Source organism: Fragaria vesca, linkage group LG5 (assembly GCF_000184155.1).
Source record: "Fragaria vesca subsp. vesca linkage group LG5, FraVesHawaii_1.0, whole genome shotgun sequence".
NCBI classification, from domain to species: domain Eukaryota; kingdom Viridiplantae; phylum Streptophyta; class Magnoliopsida; order Rosales; family Rosaceae; genus Fragaria; species Fragaria vesca.
This window is the reverse complement of record NC_020495.1, coordinates 7,451,241-7,467,068: the sequence shown is the minus strand read 5'-3', so window position 1 is coordinate 7,467,068 and position 15,828 is coordinate 7,451,241. Positions and strand designations below refer to the sequence as shown.

The 15,828-nt window shown below is 37.4% G+C and overlaps 2 protein-coding genes across 2 annotated transcripts; one reads left to right on the top strand and one right to left on the bottom strand.

The window, feature by feature from the left end:
* Positions 1–178: 178 nt before the first annotated feature.
* Positions 179–2,515, top strand: LOC101306629 (alpha-1,4-glucan-protein synthase [UDP-forming]-like). Its single transcript, XM_004299235.1, has 4 exons — positions 179–584; positions 1,070–1,320; positions 1,412–1,580; positions 1,883–2,515. The coding sequence occupies exons 1-4, from the start codon at positions 258–260 to the stop codon at positions 2,228–2,230; spliced, it is 1,095 nt and encodes a 364-aa protein (XP_004299283.1). The 5' UTR covers positions 179–257; the 3' UTR covers positions 2,231–2,515.
* Positions 2,516–4,414: 1,899 nt separating this feature from the next.
* LOC101306334 lies at positions 4,415–7,142 on the bottom strand. The gene is made up of 3 exons (XM_004299234.1): positions 6,462–7,142; positions 6,100–6,236; positions 4,415–5,349 (listed from the first exon to the last, which is right to left on the bottom strand). The coding sequence occupies exons 1-3, from the start codon at positions 7,019–7,021 to the stop codon at positions 4,502–4,504; spliced, it is 1,545 nt and encodes a 514-aa protein (XP_004299282.1). The 5' UTR covers positions 7,022–7,142; the 3' UTR covers positions 4,415–4,501.
* Between the last annotated feature and the right edge of the window lie 8,686 nt (positions 7,143–15,828).

The window sequence follows — 15,828 nt, the reverse complement described above, 5'->3', positions numbered from 1 at the left end:
ACTTACTTATATATATATATATATATATATATATATATATATATATATATATATATATATATATAAAGCCCTAATTTAAGAAACTCCAATTTCAGTTCGGCACGTGACTCCCACTTTCGGCACGTGACACCCACACACGTCTCCCCACTTTTGAAGGTCTTCAAATACAGGAGCGCACACACAGCACAAGTCTCACCTCCAAACCAGAACTCCTCCTCTCTCTGAAACCCCAGAAATATCTCTGAATTGCAGCAGCCATGGCCGAGTACAGCAAGGTCGCCCCGACGCCGCTGCTGAAGGATGAGCTGGACATCGTGATCCCCACCATCCGAAACCTGGACTTCTTGGAAATGTGGAGGCCCTTCTTCCAGCAGTACCATCTCATCATCGTCCAGGACGGCGATCCCACCAAGATCATCAAGGTCCCCGAGGGCTTCGATTACGAGCTCTACAACCGTAACGACATCAACCGTATTCTCGGCCCCAAAGCCTCCTGCATCTCCTTCAAGGACTCCGCCTGCCGCTGCTTCGGCTACATGGTCTCCAAGAAGAAGTACATCTTCACCATCGACGACGATTGCTTCGTAAGTCTCTCCAGATCCGTGTTCGGTTTTTATTTGACTTCGATTTGACTCTTTCGCCCTTGTCAATTTAACTAATTTTGTTGACTGGATCTGACTCTATTAGCTTTGATCTGTCTTGCCCATATAGATGTTAATTGTGTTTTGATGTTGCTTTGTTCTTGTTTGATGAGGAAAAGGTTGTTTGTGTAATCATTGCGGTCAATGTGTGTTTCGATCTCATTGCAATGATAGCATGGTCCATATTATTTGTATTCCATGAGAGTGAAGCTTTTGCATGACTTGGTATGCTTAATGTTGAAGCATTAGATTCAACCAAACATACAGTGTTGACTACATTCGTAGATCTTCATCTATATCCTAAATTTGAGTGGCCGCTGCAACTTGAGTTGAACTGTGGGTGGAATTAGTGTTCTGATTTCGTTGGTATGTCTTCAAATTCTTTTGAAAATTGAGTATTTGACATGATGTTTGGTGTGACAATGCAGGTCGCTAAAGATCCTACTGGAAAAGAGATCAATGCACTAGAGCAGCACATCAAGAACCTTCTGTGCCCATCGACTCCGTTTTTCTTTAACACCTTGTACGACCCGTACCGTGAAGGTACAGATTTCGTTCGTGGTTACCCTTTTAGTCTTCGTGAAGGTGTGCCGACCGCTGTTTCTCACGGCCTCTGGCTCAATATTCCGGATTATGATGCACCCACCCAGCTTGTCAAGCCTCTTGAGAGGAACACAAGGTACATTGTTCTGCCACGGCCATACTTTTACAACTTGTAAATATTCTGTGGGTAACAGATTTGCTGATTGTTTGTGCCTGTGGTTTTGTAGGTTTGTGGATGCAGTCTTGACTATCCCCAAGGGAACTCTCTTTCCCATGTGTGGGATGAATTTGGCTTTCAACCGTGAGTTGATCGGCCCTGCTATGTACTTTGGACTCATGGGCGATGGTCAGCCAATTGGTCGCTACGACGATATGTGGGCTGGATGGTGCATGAAGGTATATCCCATAGATCTTTAGTTTCTGTCCTTTTTTTTTTTGTCTTTGGGTCATTACAGTTAATTGATTTTGCAATCAAATACCATCTCTTTAGTTTTGAATTACAGGTAATTGATTTTGCAATCAAAATACCATCTCTTTATCCCATATATCTTTAGTTTCTGTCTTTTCCTTTTTCTTTTTCTTTTTTTTTGCTTTGGGTCATTACAGTTAATTACAGTTAATTGATTTTGCAATCAAAATACCGTCTCTTTAGTTTTGAATTTCAGCACCTGACATTGATTGCATTGTTTGTTTTATAGGTCATTTGTGACCACTTGGGCCTAGGAGTGAAGACGGGACTGCCCTACATCTGGCATAGCAAAGCCAGCAACCCCTTTGTTAACCTTAAGAAGGAATACAAAGGAATCTACTGGCAGGAAGAGTTGATCCCATTTTTCCAATCTGCTACACTCCCCAAGGATTGCACCACTGTTCAGGCCTGCTACCTTGAACTCTCCAAGCAGGTGAAGGCGAAACTCGGTAAGGTTGATGACTACTTCATCAAGCTTGCAGATGCCATGGTCACGTGGATCGAAGCATGGGATGAGTTGAACCCGGCTGGAGGGAAAGCTGTTGAGCTCAATGGGCCTTCAAAATCTACAAAATAGATTTTCAATCCCCATTATCATCTGTTTTGATAGCCATAGGCTCGTTCGTGATCTGATCGACCATTTTGTCCACCAAGCTTTTGGTTTTGAGCTAGGAGTATTTACTTGGCAGGTTGGAAAAGATATCTTATATTTATCTCACTACTATATGAGCTTAGAACAATAAATCATGACGGATTATGTATTTTTATACTTTTAAAGCATTAGCTATTTATTCATTTGAACTGTGACTCAATTTTGTTGTTATGGTTGTAATAGCATAGTATTATGGGTTTGGTTTCTTCTAAATCTTAGCTTTTTCGTTTCATTCTCTGCCAACTTATATAGCATCTTTATTCGGTATCTCGTAGAAGAGATGCAACGGCTACAAAGCTACAAAGAAAAAGCTGAAGAGGCCAAAAGATGATATGGCGTCTTCAAGAGGTGTCAACTTCAAGTGACAAATTTGCTGCACAAAATGATGGTCTTTTCAAAGTTTGAATCCAACACTGGTTGAGATTACAATCTCCAGCTTTGTCGAAAATGACTGGAATTTGAACTTGAAATGATGCCGTGGGCCTTTTCAATCATACATTGCGGTTAAAAGCTCCTTTTGAAAAGCTTGTGTTGCCGGCAGAAAGATTCAATATGTAGAATTGGACTCTAGGATTTAAAGCTGCAGGCTTCTATTAATCTTTACTGAACTCAAATTACTCTCAGATTCAAGGCACTAGGATTTAAGTTCTTGCCCAAACCACATAAAGGAAGACTAAAAGAAGCAATGCAATCAAATGGAATTTGGTGGACGTATACAAGTATTTCTTGTAGCTCAAATGTCGCTCGGAGAATTCCCCTAATCCACCATCGAGTTCCATTTGAGCATAGACTGCATAGCACTGAGTTTCTACCAAGTTTCACTGATATACATTGGAAGTTTTTTCTACCCTCGAATGGAACTTGATGAGCTTATATTAGGAATTTATGAAGCTCAAATGACGCTCGGGTACTTCTCCTAGGCACGATTGGAACTCAATGACTTGTTTTAAGATAAAGAGTGAAGGTTCCTAAATTCCTCAATTATCAGAACAGAACCAAACAAATGGGGAGCCTGTTTGACTTCACATTGCAGATTCCTTCGTTGTCTTCACTCTTCACAGCAGTATAGATCCAAGCAAATCAGTATAATCACTATAATGAGGATGTTAAGTTGCTTATGATCTGATCTATCCCGCAAACACAAACGGAAGACATGACAATTTGCCTAATAGCAGCTAAATCTATTCTAATGAGATTAACTGGAGTTTAAATATTGCATGTAGCTGACAGAAAGAAGCAGCATGTCAGTAATTTGAGCATTTATGCATATTAATAGAACTACATTCACACGCACCCACCAATCCTTAACCCAATTATTGCCCTTTCTTAGTTGCATTATATGATAGATAGATTATTCATGCCCAGAACTTCCATACAAGAAAACCATACCAGATCTGAACATATCAACTGCACTAGAAGGCATATTCTACACCAGAAAGCATGTTCTATATTAATACCTATCTACTATTAAGCATGCATATATTTTCACATGGCCATTAGGTATTAACTGTGTGATGTATTGTATTCTTCAGTACCTTTGATATGGCAAATGTACACTTCTGATATGGACAGTAACAAACCTTGATTGTCATGTATGTGAAATATGGTAAACAAATCGAACTTGCTGGTTTATTCCATAAATGATGTTAGCTTGAATGCATTACTTATCATGAAATTTCATAAGAATGAAGAGAACAAAGAGAAACTAGCTAGGAGGTTAGAGAATCATTTATTTAAGTATACAAGCGAACACTTGCACTAGTATAAGGAGGATTCAATCTCTTAGATATGACTTCCTAACTATAGGTTGTTAAGCAGCAGGTTAGAATGGTATGCTAAAAGTTCCTTCCTGACCTCTGCAAGTGCTACTGTCATTGGAGATCCATGGTGGATTAGTTCCAAACTTTGACATACTTGGTCACTTGGATTACTCTCTACCTCAACACAGAAAGAATATCTTAGTGTGATATTAACAGATATGCAAAAGCTTTCAAACAGACATATCTACTGTTCAATCTGGCATATAAAAACAAATTTTTCGACATTATGTGGGGAACTCTAGGGATGTGACATAAGTGGCCAAGTGAAACAATGCACTTTGCCACTTTCACTTCAAAGTAAAAGCAAATACTGAGGATAGTGCTCGAGTCATCACAGTAAAATCAAATTTACTAATCCAATTACCTTATTTGCAGATCACTTTACATGATTCGGACTTTGGAGGCAGCAGAAAGCGTCATATTCCTGCTTCACCTGCAGGGAATGCCGTTGATCATCAACTCGTTGAAGCTCTGAGGAAAGTTGAAGCAAGTCAACAGTAGTCCCACCATCACATGATAGACGATATTTGGTGTTCAAAAACTGTGATCCTTGGAAAATCCCATTTGTTCCAAAATCATTAGCATCTCTTCCATTAGATATCGTCATGGGACCCCCCGAAGAAGGAAATTTATTTGACACCCCACTTGTGGAACCCTGAGAACAAAGTTTATCAGAAACTTGGCTGGGGTTGTAATGTGTTTGGCTGACTGGCATTACTGAGGGGTGAGCAATAGGAATTCCCGAAGCATAGCTTGTAGAGTTCTGTGATTGAGATGACAGAAAAGAGTGAGCACAACCGGACTCTGGAATGCGCGATAATTGTTGCACGGTTGTTGCTGTTGTGTGGAAATCATTGAAGCCTTCACTTCCTAATGCACCCTCATTATAAATAGAACGTGAACCAGAATTTAAGCTTCTCGTATCATGTGGATACTGACTACCAGTCTCACTGAGTATGCTTCCACTAGGAAGATTATTGGTGTCATCTACATGAGCTGGTGGACAATGTTTTCCAATATCATAAGAAAAGACTGGTTTCAAATGCAGTTGCCCATTTGTTTCAGGCACCCCTGACAAAGGCCTATGCTGAGTGCCACCTTCCACTTTTACACGCCTGCGCCAGTCACTTGTTCTGTAATTCTCAGCATCCAAAATGCTACTAGGGAGTATATCTTGGCAGACGAAAGACGCAGCTGTGAACATAGTCCCTGGAAAACTGCTGCCTGCACAGTGTGTAGACAGGTGAAAAGAGCAGTACAAGTACTAATGATAGAATTCTCAGAGAATGTAACTCTGATTAAAGCTCTATTTTGAAATATTCTAATTATATGTTAAACCCGAGCCTCAGAACAGCTACATGTAGCAACTGCATTATACAGATAGTGAATGCATACAGTTTCATATTCCTCCATTATTAAGACTTAGCAATCAAGGAAATCAATTTCTAAAATATTAATATTCTGAATCACAAAACCAAGTAAAGGGTCAATACATTTCTGAGTTAACTGGTGATGGCCACACACACACGAGCTTATATGGATGAGATAAATTGGTAAGTACGAGTTTTACTGTGATTTTTGTCCATATAAGATATCCTACTTTTTCAGTGTAATGTGTAAACTCTCTCTTAGAAGGTACAAAATCATTCAAACAATTGATGCAAAGTCTGCAAGGAACCTCATCGACCAAGTTTAGTTATATCTGTTCCTGAACAGTTCTATCATACATAATTGCAAGTGTCAAAAACAATACTACTTCAATGTGAGACCTTGGGACAACCATAAGTTGCCAAAATTATTTAGTACTCCAGAGTATTGGAACTCCGGCAAGCATTTTCTGGTCTTTTGGTGACACAAATACCAGGCTGCACAGAAGATTAAGGGCATTTGCTTGCAGATAAGGACAAAAGGGGGACCATTAGATGACTACATGTCATGGACAATTCAATATAAGAGATCAGTTCTAGCAAGTACCGTTATATGGCTGAAGCAACCTCCCATCTCTTCCAGAATGAATATTAACTTGAGGCTTTCTCCGGCGCTCATTGTGTCCGGCAAGGCGTTTACGACAGCTGCGCTTACCATCATCAAATTCAGCCAGCAAATGGAACCTGGATGATCAAAATCTAGTACATATTACGGCAGCAATAAGCCTCATGACATTACTACTAGACCAGGGCTGAATATTTAGCTCACTTGTGGTTTAGCATAAACTTAAACATAGGATTCAATGCTTAAAAAGGCAACTCAATCAGATTTATACATTTGAAGAAATTATATTAAACAAGTCTAAAAGAAACTGAAACACAACAAGGTTCAAGAGAAACATGACCAACCTACTACATTGCTGACAAAACCTCTGTTCTATGCCTTTGACAATAACTTTGGCGGTCTTCGAGTGAGCCTCACAAACTTTATGCCTCTTGTGGTAGTCCTTAGAGGAGCTGAGGTCCTTGTTGCAGCCATGAACCTGGCAATAAGCAGTCTGGGAGTACACCCCTGATACCCTCATTCTCTTCATAGGTGTAGATGACTCGGATGAAGAAAAAAGGGAAGCTCCTTTCGTTGACTTAGAAGTATAAGCATCTAGTTTCAAATCAAAGAGTGAATAATCCCTGCTGTTGGATTCAACAGCAGAGCTTGAAAGCTTTGAAGAGGATTCATCTTCCCTAAAAAATGGATTTGGGGAACCCATACTTGTTGTACTTCTTGGTAGATGTTTGCCCAACATTTCTGGCAAACCCAATTCCCCAAAACCTTGACTTTCAAAAGTACATGGGATTTTCAAATCACAACCCATCAAAGCACTTCTATTTCTAGCAAGTGAATCAGTATGAGAAACTGTTTCATCAGGTGCAAAACTCTTCCCTTCAGAAGAACAGCGCCAAGACTCCATCAAATGGAGAAAGAACTAAACTTTAACAGATTTCAACCAAACCCAAGTTCAATCCAAGCCAATACCTTTACCATTGGAGAATCATCATGAGTAAACAAAACCCACAAGAATCAAACTTTACTGAAAGATTGAGTAACTTACACAGACTTTACTCCTTACAGCTCCAAATTCCTAGGTTACCAAATAGAGTAATAAGAAAATCCCATCAGAATTGGTGCCATGAAAAATATATCTAAACTAGGAAATTTCTTGAACTCTGAACTCCACGTGAATTAAAATCAAGAAGCAAAAATAGTAAACATGCTCATTGTAAAGCAAAGACTCCATGATAAAACTATTCAAGTTCTGACCGAAAGAGAATAACAGACATGAAAATCAAAAGTTGCCCAACATAGAGAAAGGGATCACTTTACCAGTGTAAAGATGGAATAGTGGGTATAGAATACTGAGGTATAATAATGGGGTTGAGGCAGAAGCACCTGCACTCTATGAGAATTTAGTGTCTCCTAAACTCCATGGAAGACCTTGTAGTTGCTAACTTGCTATTTTGAGAGAAAGAGAGAGACTTTGAAACCATTGAAAGAAGAAAGTATGCAACTTTATTCAATTCAGTAGGACAAGAAACTGAAAAAGTTGGAAGGCAAGGAGGTTTCGCCTTCTTTTCGTTTGTTCAATAAGGGAGGACCAAAGGAATTACCATTTCCCACACTATTATCAAAGACCCTCCTATCATACCAACTTCCATGATTATTTAAATAAGTGTTACACAGAGAATTATCTGAGGTAGTAGTCAATTATTTATAAACCTAAACCAGAAGCAGAAAGACCCAAAAGCGATGAGTTTATCAATAAAATTTTATGGAAAGAAGCGTCTGAAGCATGGCATGGAAATCATGGCTGCTTGAAACAATGACCCAAAAGCCAACAGCCATGCATATGAGTTTGAGTGAGTTTGAGGGGAGCAATTATAGAGTGAGAGTGATATCCAACAAGTCAATACTCAGTCAACAATATCTAGCTTTCACTGTATATATTGATTTGTGATCTTGAAGACTGGCCTCAGAAACACCAAATTTTGCAAACAGCTCCTCCCATTTTGTCTGTTTGTTCTTGTTTTTACCTAACGGTCTCTATCTTCCAGAACTCCTCCCTCTTGACAAATCAACCAAGCAAGTTTTTTGCTTCTTTGATCGAGGATGTGAGCAAGTTTTTCCTTGTAATTGGAATTCTAACTTTAAAAGGAAGACTTGACCTTCAAATTTTTGCACAGTTTGCCTAATGGTTTAGTTTAGCTTTCAAACTTATCCTTTACAACCCATAATTCCATGTTTGCTATCGATGGAAAAGAAGTGAATGCACATAATGGTCCTTAAAATGTTAATTATGACATGTTTTGAACTTTGAACTAATCTACCTGTAAAGTTCTCTACCCAATAATCTGGAATTTCTTCAATTTAGATCGCCTTTAATTTGAATATTATTCAGCTACGTACGTACTCATGTGAGCTAATCAATCATTCTAATGCCAATGTCATCTGCCTAATTCACAAGTGCTGGACAAGAATCTTCACAATCATCCTCTATAATTAATTTATAAGGTAAACAAATACCCTGTTTTCTTTTTCCTGCTCAAATCAAACAAACAAGACAATCATCAGAAAAGGACGACATGAAATACCTAAGTCTTCAACGAAAGCGGAATAAGAAAGTAGCTAGTACAAACTTTTTCTTCTTCTTTGTTAGAAACTGGGCAGATTAGATTTGCATGCTTGCACGTAAAACTGATTCAATACAACTATACAAGTCGTCCTTCAATTTTTCAAATTTTCAAATTTTCAATATGAAAAGAATAATCAAACATGCAGCAGGCAAATTAGAAAGAGAACCGTGGGAAGAAAACATAACGCATAGACATGACATTGAATTTCGACTGTGTGTTCACGTGCCCTAATCAAAGAGAGAGTTTTGATTCAGAAGAGACAAGCTGGTAGGGAAGGAGCGCCATAGCAACAACCAAACTTTGATCATGAAACACCAAAGCAAATTAACCATGGCCATGCATATACCAAATTATTAACTATAATGCCGGCCATGGCCAGTTTTCGTTTCCAGAAAGTTGCTCCCCAACCAACCACAACCACAACCACTCATGGCCAAAGTGGTCCGCTAAAGCCATCTCCAGTAACAAAGGGTTAAATTGGGGTAAGGGCTATAATTTAGCCTCTGAAAATAATATTTTTTATTCAAATACTACTAAATCATCTTCGGTAAGAGATGGCCAAATTTTAGTCCTTTAATATTTTATGATTTCACATTATACTTTTGAATATTTTTCATTTTGACTACAAATATGTAATCACAATTGTAAATATGGATATCATGTACCGGTAGATACCGTAGAATTTCTCACTTATAGATTTAGTTTATTATAACAATATTTGAATTTGGACCAAAATTAATTTTTGAATTAACTTTTTAGACAAATAAATATTTTGCATATGTTGTAATTATATTAACAAAATAAGATATGAGTCATTTATTGCGTTAATCACTTATATAACATTGATTTTGAGTCCGTTGTAATGAGATGAGAATGAAATTATCCAATAGAAAGTAGACAATTGTCATAATTTAGGTTTTCATCAATCAACCCACATGCATACTTTTAATTTTTTAATCTAATATGAGACCACAATTTGGTTTGGCCTGGGCTAGCCAAAAGGCTATGTTTGGCCATTTCATGGCCTTTTAACCCTCTTCTGATTTGTTGTTGGAGACCAAAATAAGGCCAAAATTTAAGATTTGGCTTTATAGCCTCTATTACTAGAGATGGCCTAAGGCTTCTTGGGTTTTTCACGTTATTCTTGGTTTCTCCTAATTCCCCAATTTGAGTATGTTCTTAATTTAATTATTGTAATGAGTTGCAAAATATATAACGTAGTTGAGTGCAATAACTCTAGCTATTCAATTGATCGACGCTAGATCTAGAGTACAACAAATTGTTGGTTTTTAATTAAAAAATAAGATTCAAAACTCATAATTCTCTTTTAAATATTATTTATTCAAATTGAAAAGTCGTGCCTTTTCTAAGGGTTATGTTCTATGAATACTCTACTCTTAAGTCAAAGAGTAATAGTATTTTATATTGCTCTTATACTCTTACTCTTCATCTTTCTTATTCTATTCTTATTTCTTATCGTTTGGCCAATTCGATAAATATTTGACACCCCCGTCTACCGTTAGTCGTGCAAAACGGATTAGACATCATGTGTGACTATAAGGGTTGTATCTTGGAGTTTGTAGACGACTGTCATAACCCGCATGTGGGGAGGCGTCTACGGCTTAAGAGCAACGTTCACGTGCCTCCCTTGTAGATCCTATGAGAAACTCTCCAATTCCCTTATTCTTTTATATTATTGGACTAATTTCAGTTTACCCCTATCAATTTTAGGTCGATCATCATGTTAATCCATTTTCTTTCAATTTCATCAAAAACACCCCTCAACTTCCAATTTTCATCAGCCGTGTCCAAACATCCGTTTTTCATCCAATTCCCCGTCATGTAATGACTTGCATTAAGAAGAAAATCAAATCTGAAGTCGCTGGACCCACAAAAAAAGAGCAAAATAGACAAATTGCATTTAATCCCACCAAAATCACTAAGGTTAGAAGGTTGTGATGGGAACAGAGATGTGTATCGATATAGGAGAAAAATGGTCAGAAAAGTTATTTTTTCGAAATTTGACTTTCTTCTTGATGCCACGTCATCACTTGGCGGAGGAATTTGATGGAAAACGGAGGTTTGGACACGGGTTATGAAAATTGGGAGTCGAGAGATGTTTTTGATGAAATTGAAAGAAGAAAGTTTAACATGATGATCGATCTAAAATTGATGAGAGTAAACTGAAATTAGTTCTATATTATTTATGTTCATATTATATGCTTACTTGATTTGATTATTTGATTATCTATATATTAATAAAGCCAGAAGGAGTTTAAGAATGGTTAAATTTTTGAACTACCTATAATATCCTTGATTGATTAAAAGTTTAAAATATAGTCTTCTAATAGGTGAAAGACAAATTAGTAATTGTCACAAAAGGTTAGGCATCTCTTTCACAGATGTGTCTCTGAACTAGGGTTGAGTGGGGAGGATGATGTCTCTATCTGCAAATTCTAGCTAGACAACAAAATAAGATAATAACTTGCAACTGGAAGCAGCTGGGCCTCAACTGGGCCTCAAAATAATGGCGATGCCTCTATACGATCTGTGCCCTACACTACAGTTTAATTTGGAGGAGAAGAATATATAATTTAAATCGATTCGATTTGTAATTGATTCATATTGAAGCTCCAAAACCTCTGGACCTCGTCTGGCTATAAGCCTATAAGTATTTATTGACGCATGCATGAGATAGTTGCAACCTGGGTACCAAATTGAACCTGAACCGTTTATTGAACTGAGGATTTTGAGGTCCCTAACTCCCTATTGATAGTGTATTCAAAACTTGAAGGGTGGATCCCCGATCCAAATTGAAACTATCTCAATTTGGTTCAATTTGGTACCCAGGTTCAGTGAAACCAAATTGAACCTCAACCGTTTACTGAACTGAGTAATCAGTGATTTGAATAACAATACAATTCCAATGCACAAAATGGTAATAATCTTTCTGGCACAGAAATTAGAACATTCTTTCACCTAACGGATCAAAGCCGGCCAAAAGTGATTCCAGAAATGATCGTGTTGGCAGACGATCCTTGAGGAACATGAACCAAAATTTTGGGCGTGTCAACCAATAGCCATAAGAAAAAAATGGGCCAATACCATTTCATTGGCAATAGGTCTAACAGCAAGATTCAGACCACACTCAGAGTGGACCCGAGTCCTAGATCCAGATCCTAACACTACTGCCATACTTCACCATATCACCGCAAATCTTCATCCAACATGCACGGAACACGCACGCAAGAGCACGCATGAAACCCATATGTTGAGTCGTTTAGTAAACGTACTTAAAAAGGCCCACACACCAGACCCGCAAGTTAACGAGTTGTGCGTGCTGAGCCCGTTGGAACCTGTTAACCACTTCAAGAAAAAATAAAAATAAAAGACGAGAATCCTCAACGGGTTTGGAAAAAAAAAGAAAAAAAAATTGTTTGCGGGCTAAGCGGGTTCCAACGGGTCCTAATGAAAACAAACAAACCGGTCGGGCTAAACCCGTTAATGCCGCTAAATTAACGGGTTCTTGATGTGCAGACCCGTTAAGAACCCGCACGGAATCTGCACGAGTCCGGCCTGTCACCAGCCTTCCAACTAGCAATGGTTTAACCTCTCTCCTCCTCAGCCGCCAATCCAACTCCGGCATCATGCGTCGCAGCTACCTGCCGTACCACATCTAGTAGCCCGCGGCCTCAGACAATCACCGCAGTTGCCCTCTCGCTCTTATTCAACATTGATTATTTCTTCAAGATCATCAGGAAAGGGGAGATCAAAAACCAGAATTCCATGATTGATGCTGGAACTTAACCCATCTGTTTCAGCCCAAATAAAGAAACAAGCTTCACACGGCCCATTTGTGAAATAGTAAACAAAAGACCCATTACAGTGAAACACTAGTGCCATATGAAATCGGAATTTGAATGATTTGGGTTATGACAACCGAGCTTAAAGACTTCACAGTATGAAGTCTATGAGATTTTTCCACCTAATTAAATACACAAAACATTCAAATAATCAGATAAAAATTACACAACAAAATTATTTTGAAACTGCAAAATGATAGTTTTCGATCTCTTGAGGTCTTCCACTTCTACGACCGTCCTCCCTCAATCCTTCTCTGGGACTAGATGTTAGCTTTCTAATCTTATTAGTGGATCAAATTAGCTCGTAATGCCTAAGTGGTATGAATAAGATCAGTCCAAAGAACAAAATTATCTTTATTGACAGACTTTTTTTTTTTCCAGGAAAATATCTTCATTTACAAGTTCATGATATACTGTAATAATATCAAAAACAAATGATATGAATTCAAAAGAAAATAATATCAAAAACAAAAAAGTATCCCACTCACACATGCACATAAAGACATACTATCTCAGTAAAGTGAAAAGACAATGCAACAATCTATTTATAAATTGGAACCAAAAAAAAAAAAACACTATATTTTATGCACACCAAAACGTGATCACGACCCAAGAAAATATAAATTGAAATACATGTACTCGAGCACCCTTTCGTTTAGGGCAAATTAATGGAGCAGCTGCATTTGCTCGATTGACTATGCATGAACAGTCTTGATCGAAGCAAGTTTGGAAGACAGCTACCAATACCAGTCTATAACTCAGCTGCAATTGAGTTTGAGACAACGACACACAATAAGATTAGTTAATCTGACATACGGTCCTTAAATATCACATATCCCTGTTGTCCGGTCAGTTAAAATTTGCAAACAAGTTCATCTCCAGCTATATAAAGTTATACACATATTTCACGTGGTGTGTTCTTTTAATATGATCATTTAAATTATATGATAACGATAAATCATATTCATACATGTAAACGTCATTCATTTTGAGTTGGTGCATTTCGTCGCACATCAACGGAAACTAAACAAGGGTTTCACATGGTGATAGATTCATGAAAATGACTACACTACATGATACATATAGAGCTACCCCATCAAAATTACAATAGTGATATCTGATTGGACCATTGCAGGTGAGTAGTACTATTCCAGTGTATGACGTTAAAAATAATTGTAAGTGTATGACGTTAAAAATAATTGAATACATATATGGAGCTTCTATTTGGCAACTTCTTCAAGTTCATATATAGCTGACTGGTCTTTTCGGATTTGAAATGTGTCGTCCATCCAATCTCATATAATTGCATTCAATAATCAACAAATATCATGCATCCGATAAAAAGATAAGAAATCAAAGAGAGAATAAATCTTTTTATGAGGTACGGTGATCCTTCTAGTGATAAATTATCTTAGTACCAATTAGACAATGTATAAATTGTATTTGGTCATAGCTAGAAAGAATTAATTGCGAGACATTTACCTAAAATATGGAAAGCCTCTCAGTTAAACAACACACATGTTTATATTATTTTATTTTTTTGAGAATGAATAACAAACATATTTGTGTTTATTGGATACCACAATAGTAAGTAGTTGTAATCGTAGTGTCATTTAGATTTAGATAATATATGTATGTATTTTTATTATTTAAGTATGAAATCAAATTACAAATTTACAATGGTTTGCTACCCAAAAATCCTTGGTCACCTAATAACTGTGTGAAAACTACTGTTTGGTTCTTAAAAGTTCTTAGGAGGTGTCTCCTAGTTTCCGCAGGAACAGGTTAATGTGCGGACGGATGGAGCGAGCCTCGTACGTTTTACCGTCGGTTAATAAGGTAGTTTATCTTCGACGCGTGTTCTCTAATGGAATAATTACAGTACGATCTCAAACATCAGCGTCATCTGTCAGTTGCACCAAAATTGAACACCAACCAGTGGTTGCTCGACACGTTACTACCTCACTTGTCACAGCCAGCTCCCACTGGTTGACAACCGACGTGCTCTTTTTTTGAGAGAGAGTTGCCATTAGTCAACAGATTAGAGAAGTTTTCTCTAATAAAATTACAAGTTTCAAGGTGTTGTTAATTATTAAACTAGCCTGGTATCTTTCAGTTTTCCTAAAATTAAAATTTTCTATAATAACTCTACGGAAAAAAATTCCTATAAAAAAAAATAAAACTACATAAATTATCAGTTTAACGTACTGAAATTAATTCATAACAGAATGATGTGCATTTACGGCAACATAAATAGAGGATATATAATATCAACAAGGACTTTTCAAATATAAAACAAAATATCTATATACAAGTATCAATGTATGACTTGATAAGTGTTGGCGAAGTGCATTTTCAATGCATAGAACTATTTTCGTATGAACTCACCTTTGTTGACGTTCTAAGACTTTTAAACTCGCGATTGGTTGGGGTGTCTAGATAAAAAAAAAAGAAAAAGTTAACTCTCAATCATATCCTGAGCTGATGATGACGATAACGGTAGCAACAACAACAATTTCGACACCTTAATGTTTTTAGTTACTTAGGATTTCGTACTTTTGATTTCGTTTAGTTTGTTTGTATGAACAATTTTCTACTTATTAATGAATAGTGTTTATATTTATGATTTGCTTATAAATGTTTTTAAATTATTATTTCTTAATCAGAAAAATTAAATAATGGTGAAAAAAAAAAGAATCAATTAAAGAAAGTCAAGGTTCCTAAGCGACGAACACGGTAAAGCTCCGTCGTCTAGGTTGTAGTCATAGGCGATGAAAAGGGATAAAAGCCGTCGTCTAGGTTGATGTCTTAGTAGATGAACACGATAGTGTTTTGTCGCTTAGGATGGCAACTTAGTGACGAGCCCAAAATTTCTGTTGTCTAAGACAATAAGATGATTCGTCTCCTAAGATCTCAAACGACGAATAAGCGATCGTCGCCTAAGAGTGACGGCTACGAACATGCCCGTCTGTTAGGCTAGAAAACGTCTGTCGGTTAGGAATTGTACGTCTTAGTGGACGGAGCCAAACTTTTCGTCACCTAAACACCTACTTCACGGATCCTAGTCGACAGATCTTAGGCGACGGCCGTTCCGTCGACTAGGATTCGCAGCGACATAAACTGGGTCCTAGGAGACAAATATATTATGTTGCCTAGGTGTTGAATTCCAGTAGTGCATACAAGATGAATGAAATCGAGTCCATCTTTTTTTTTTTTNTTTTTTT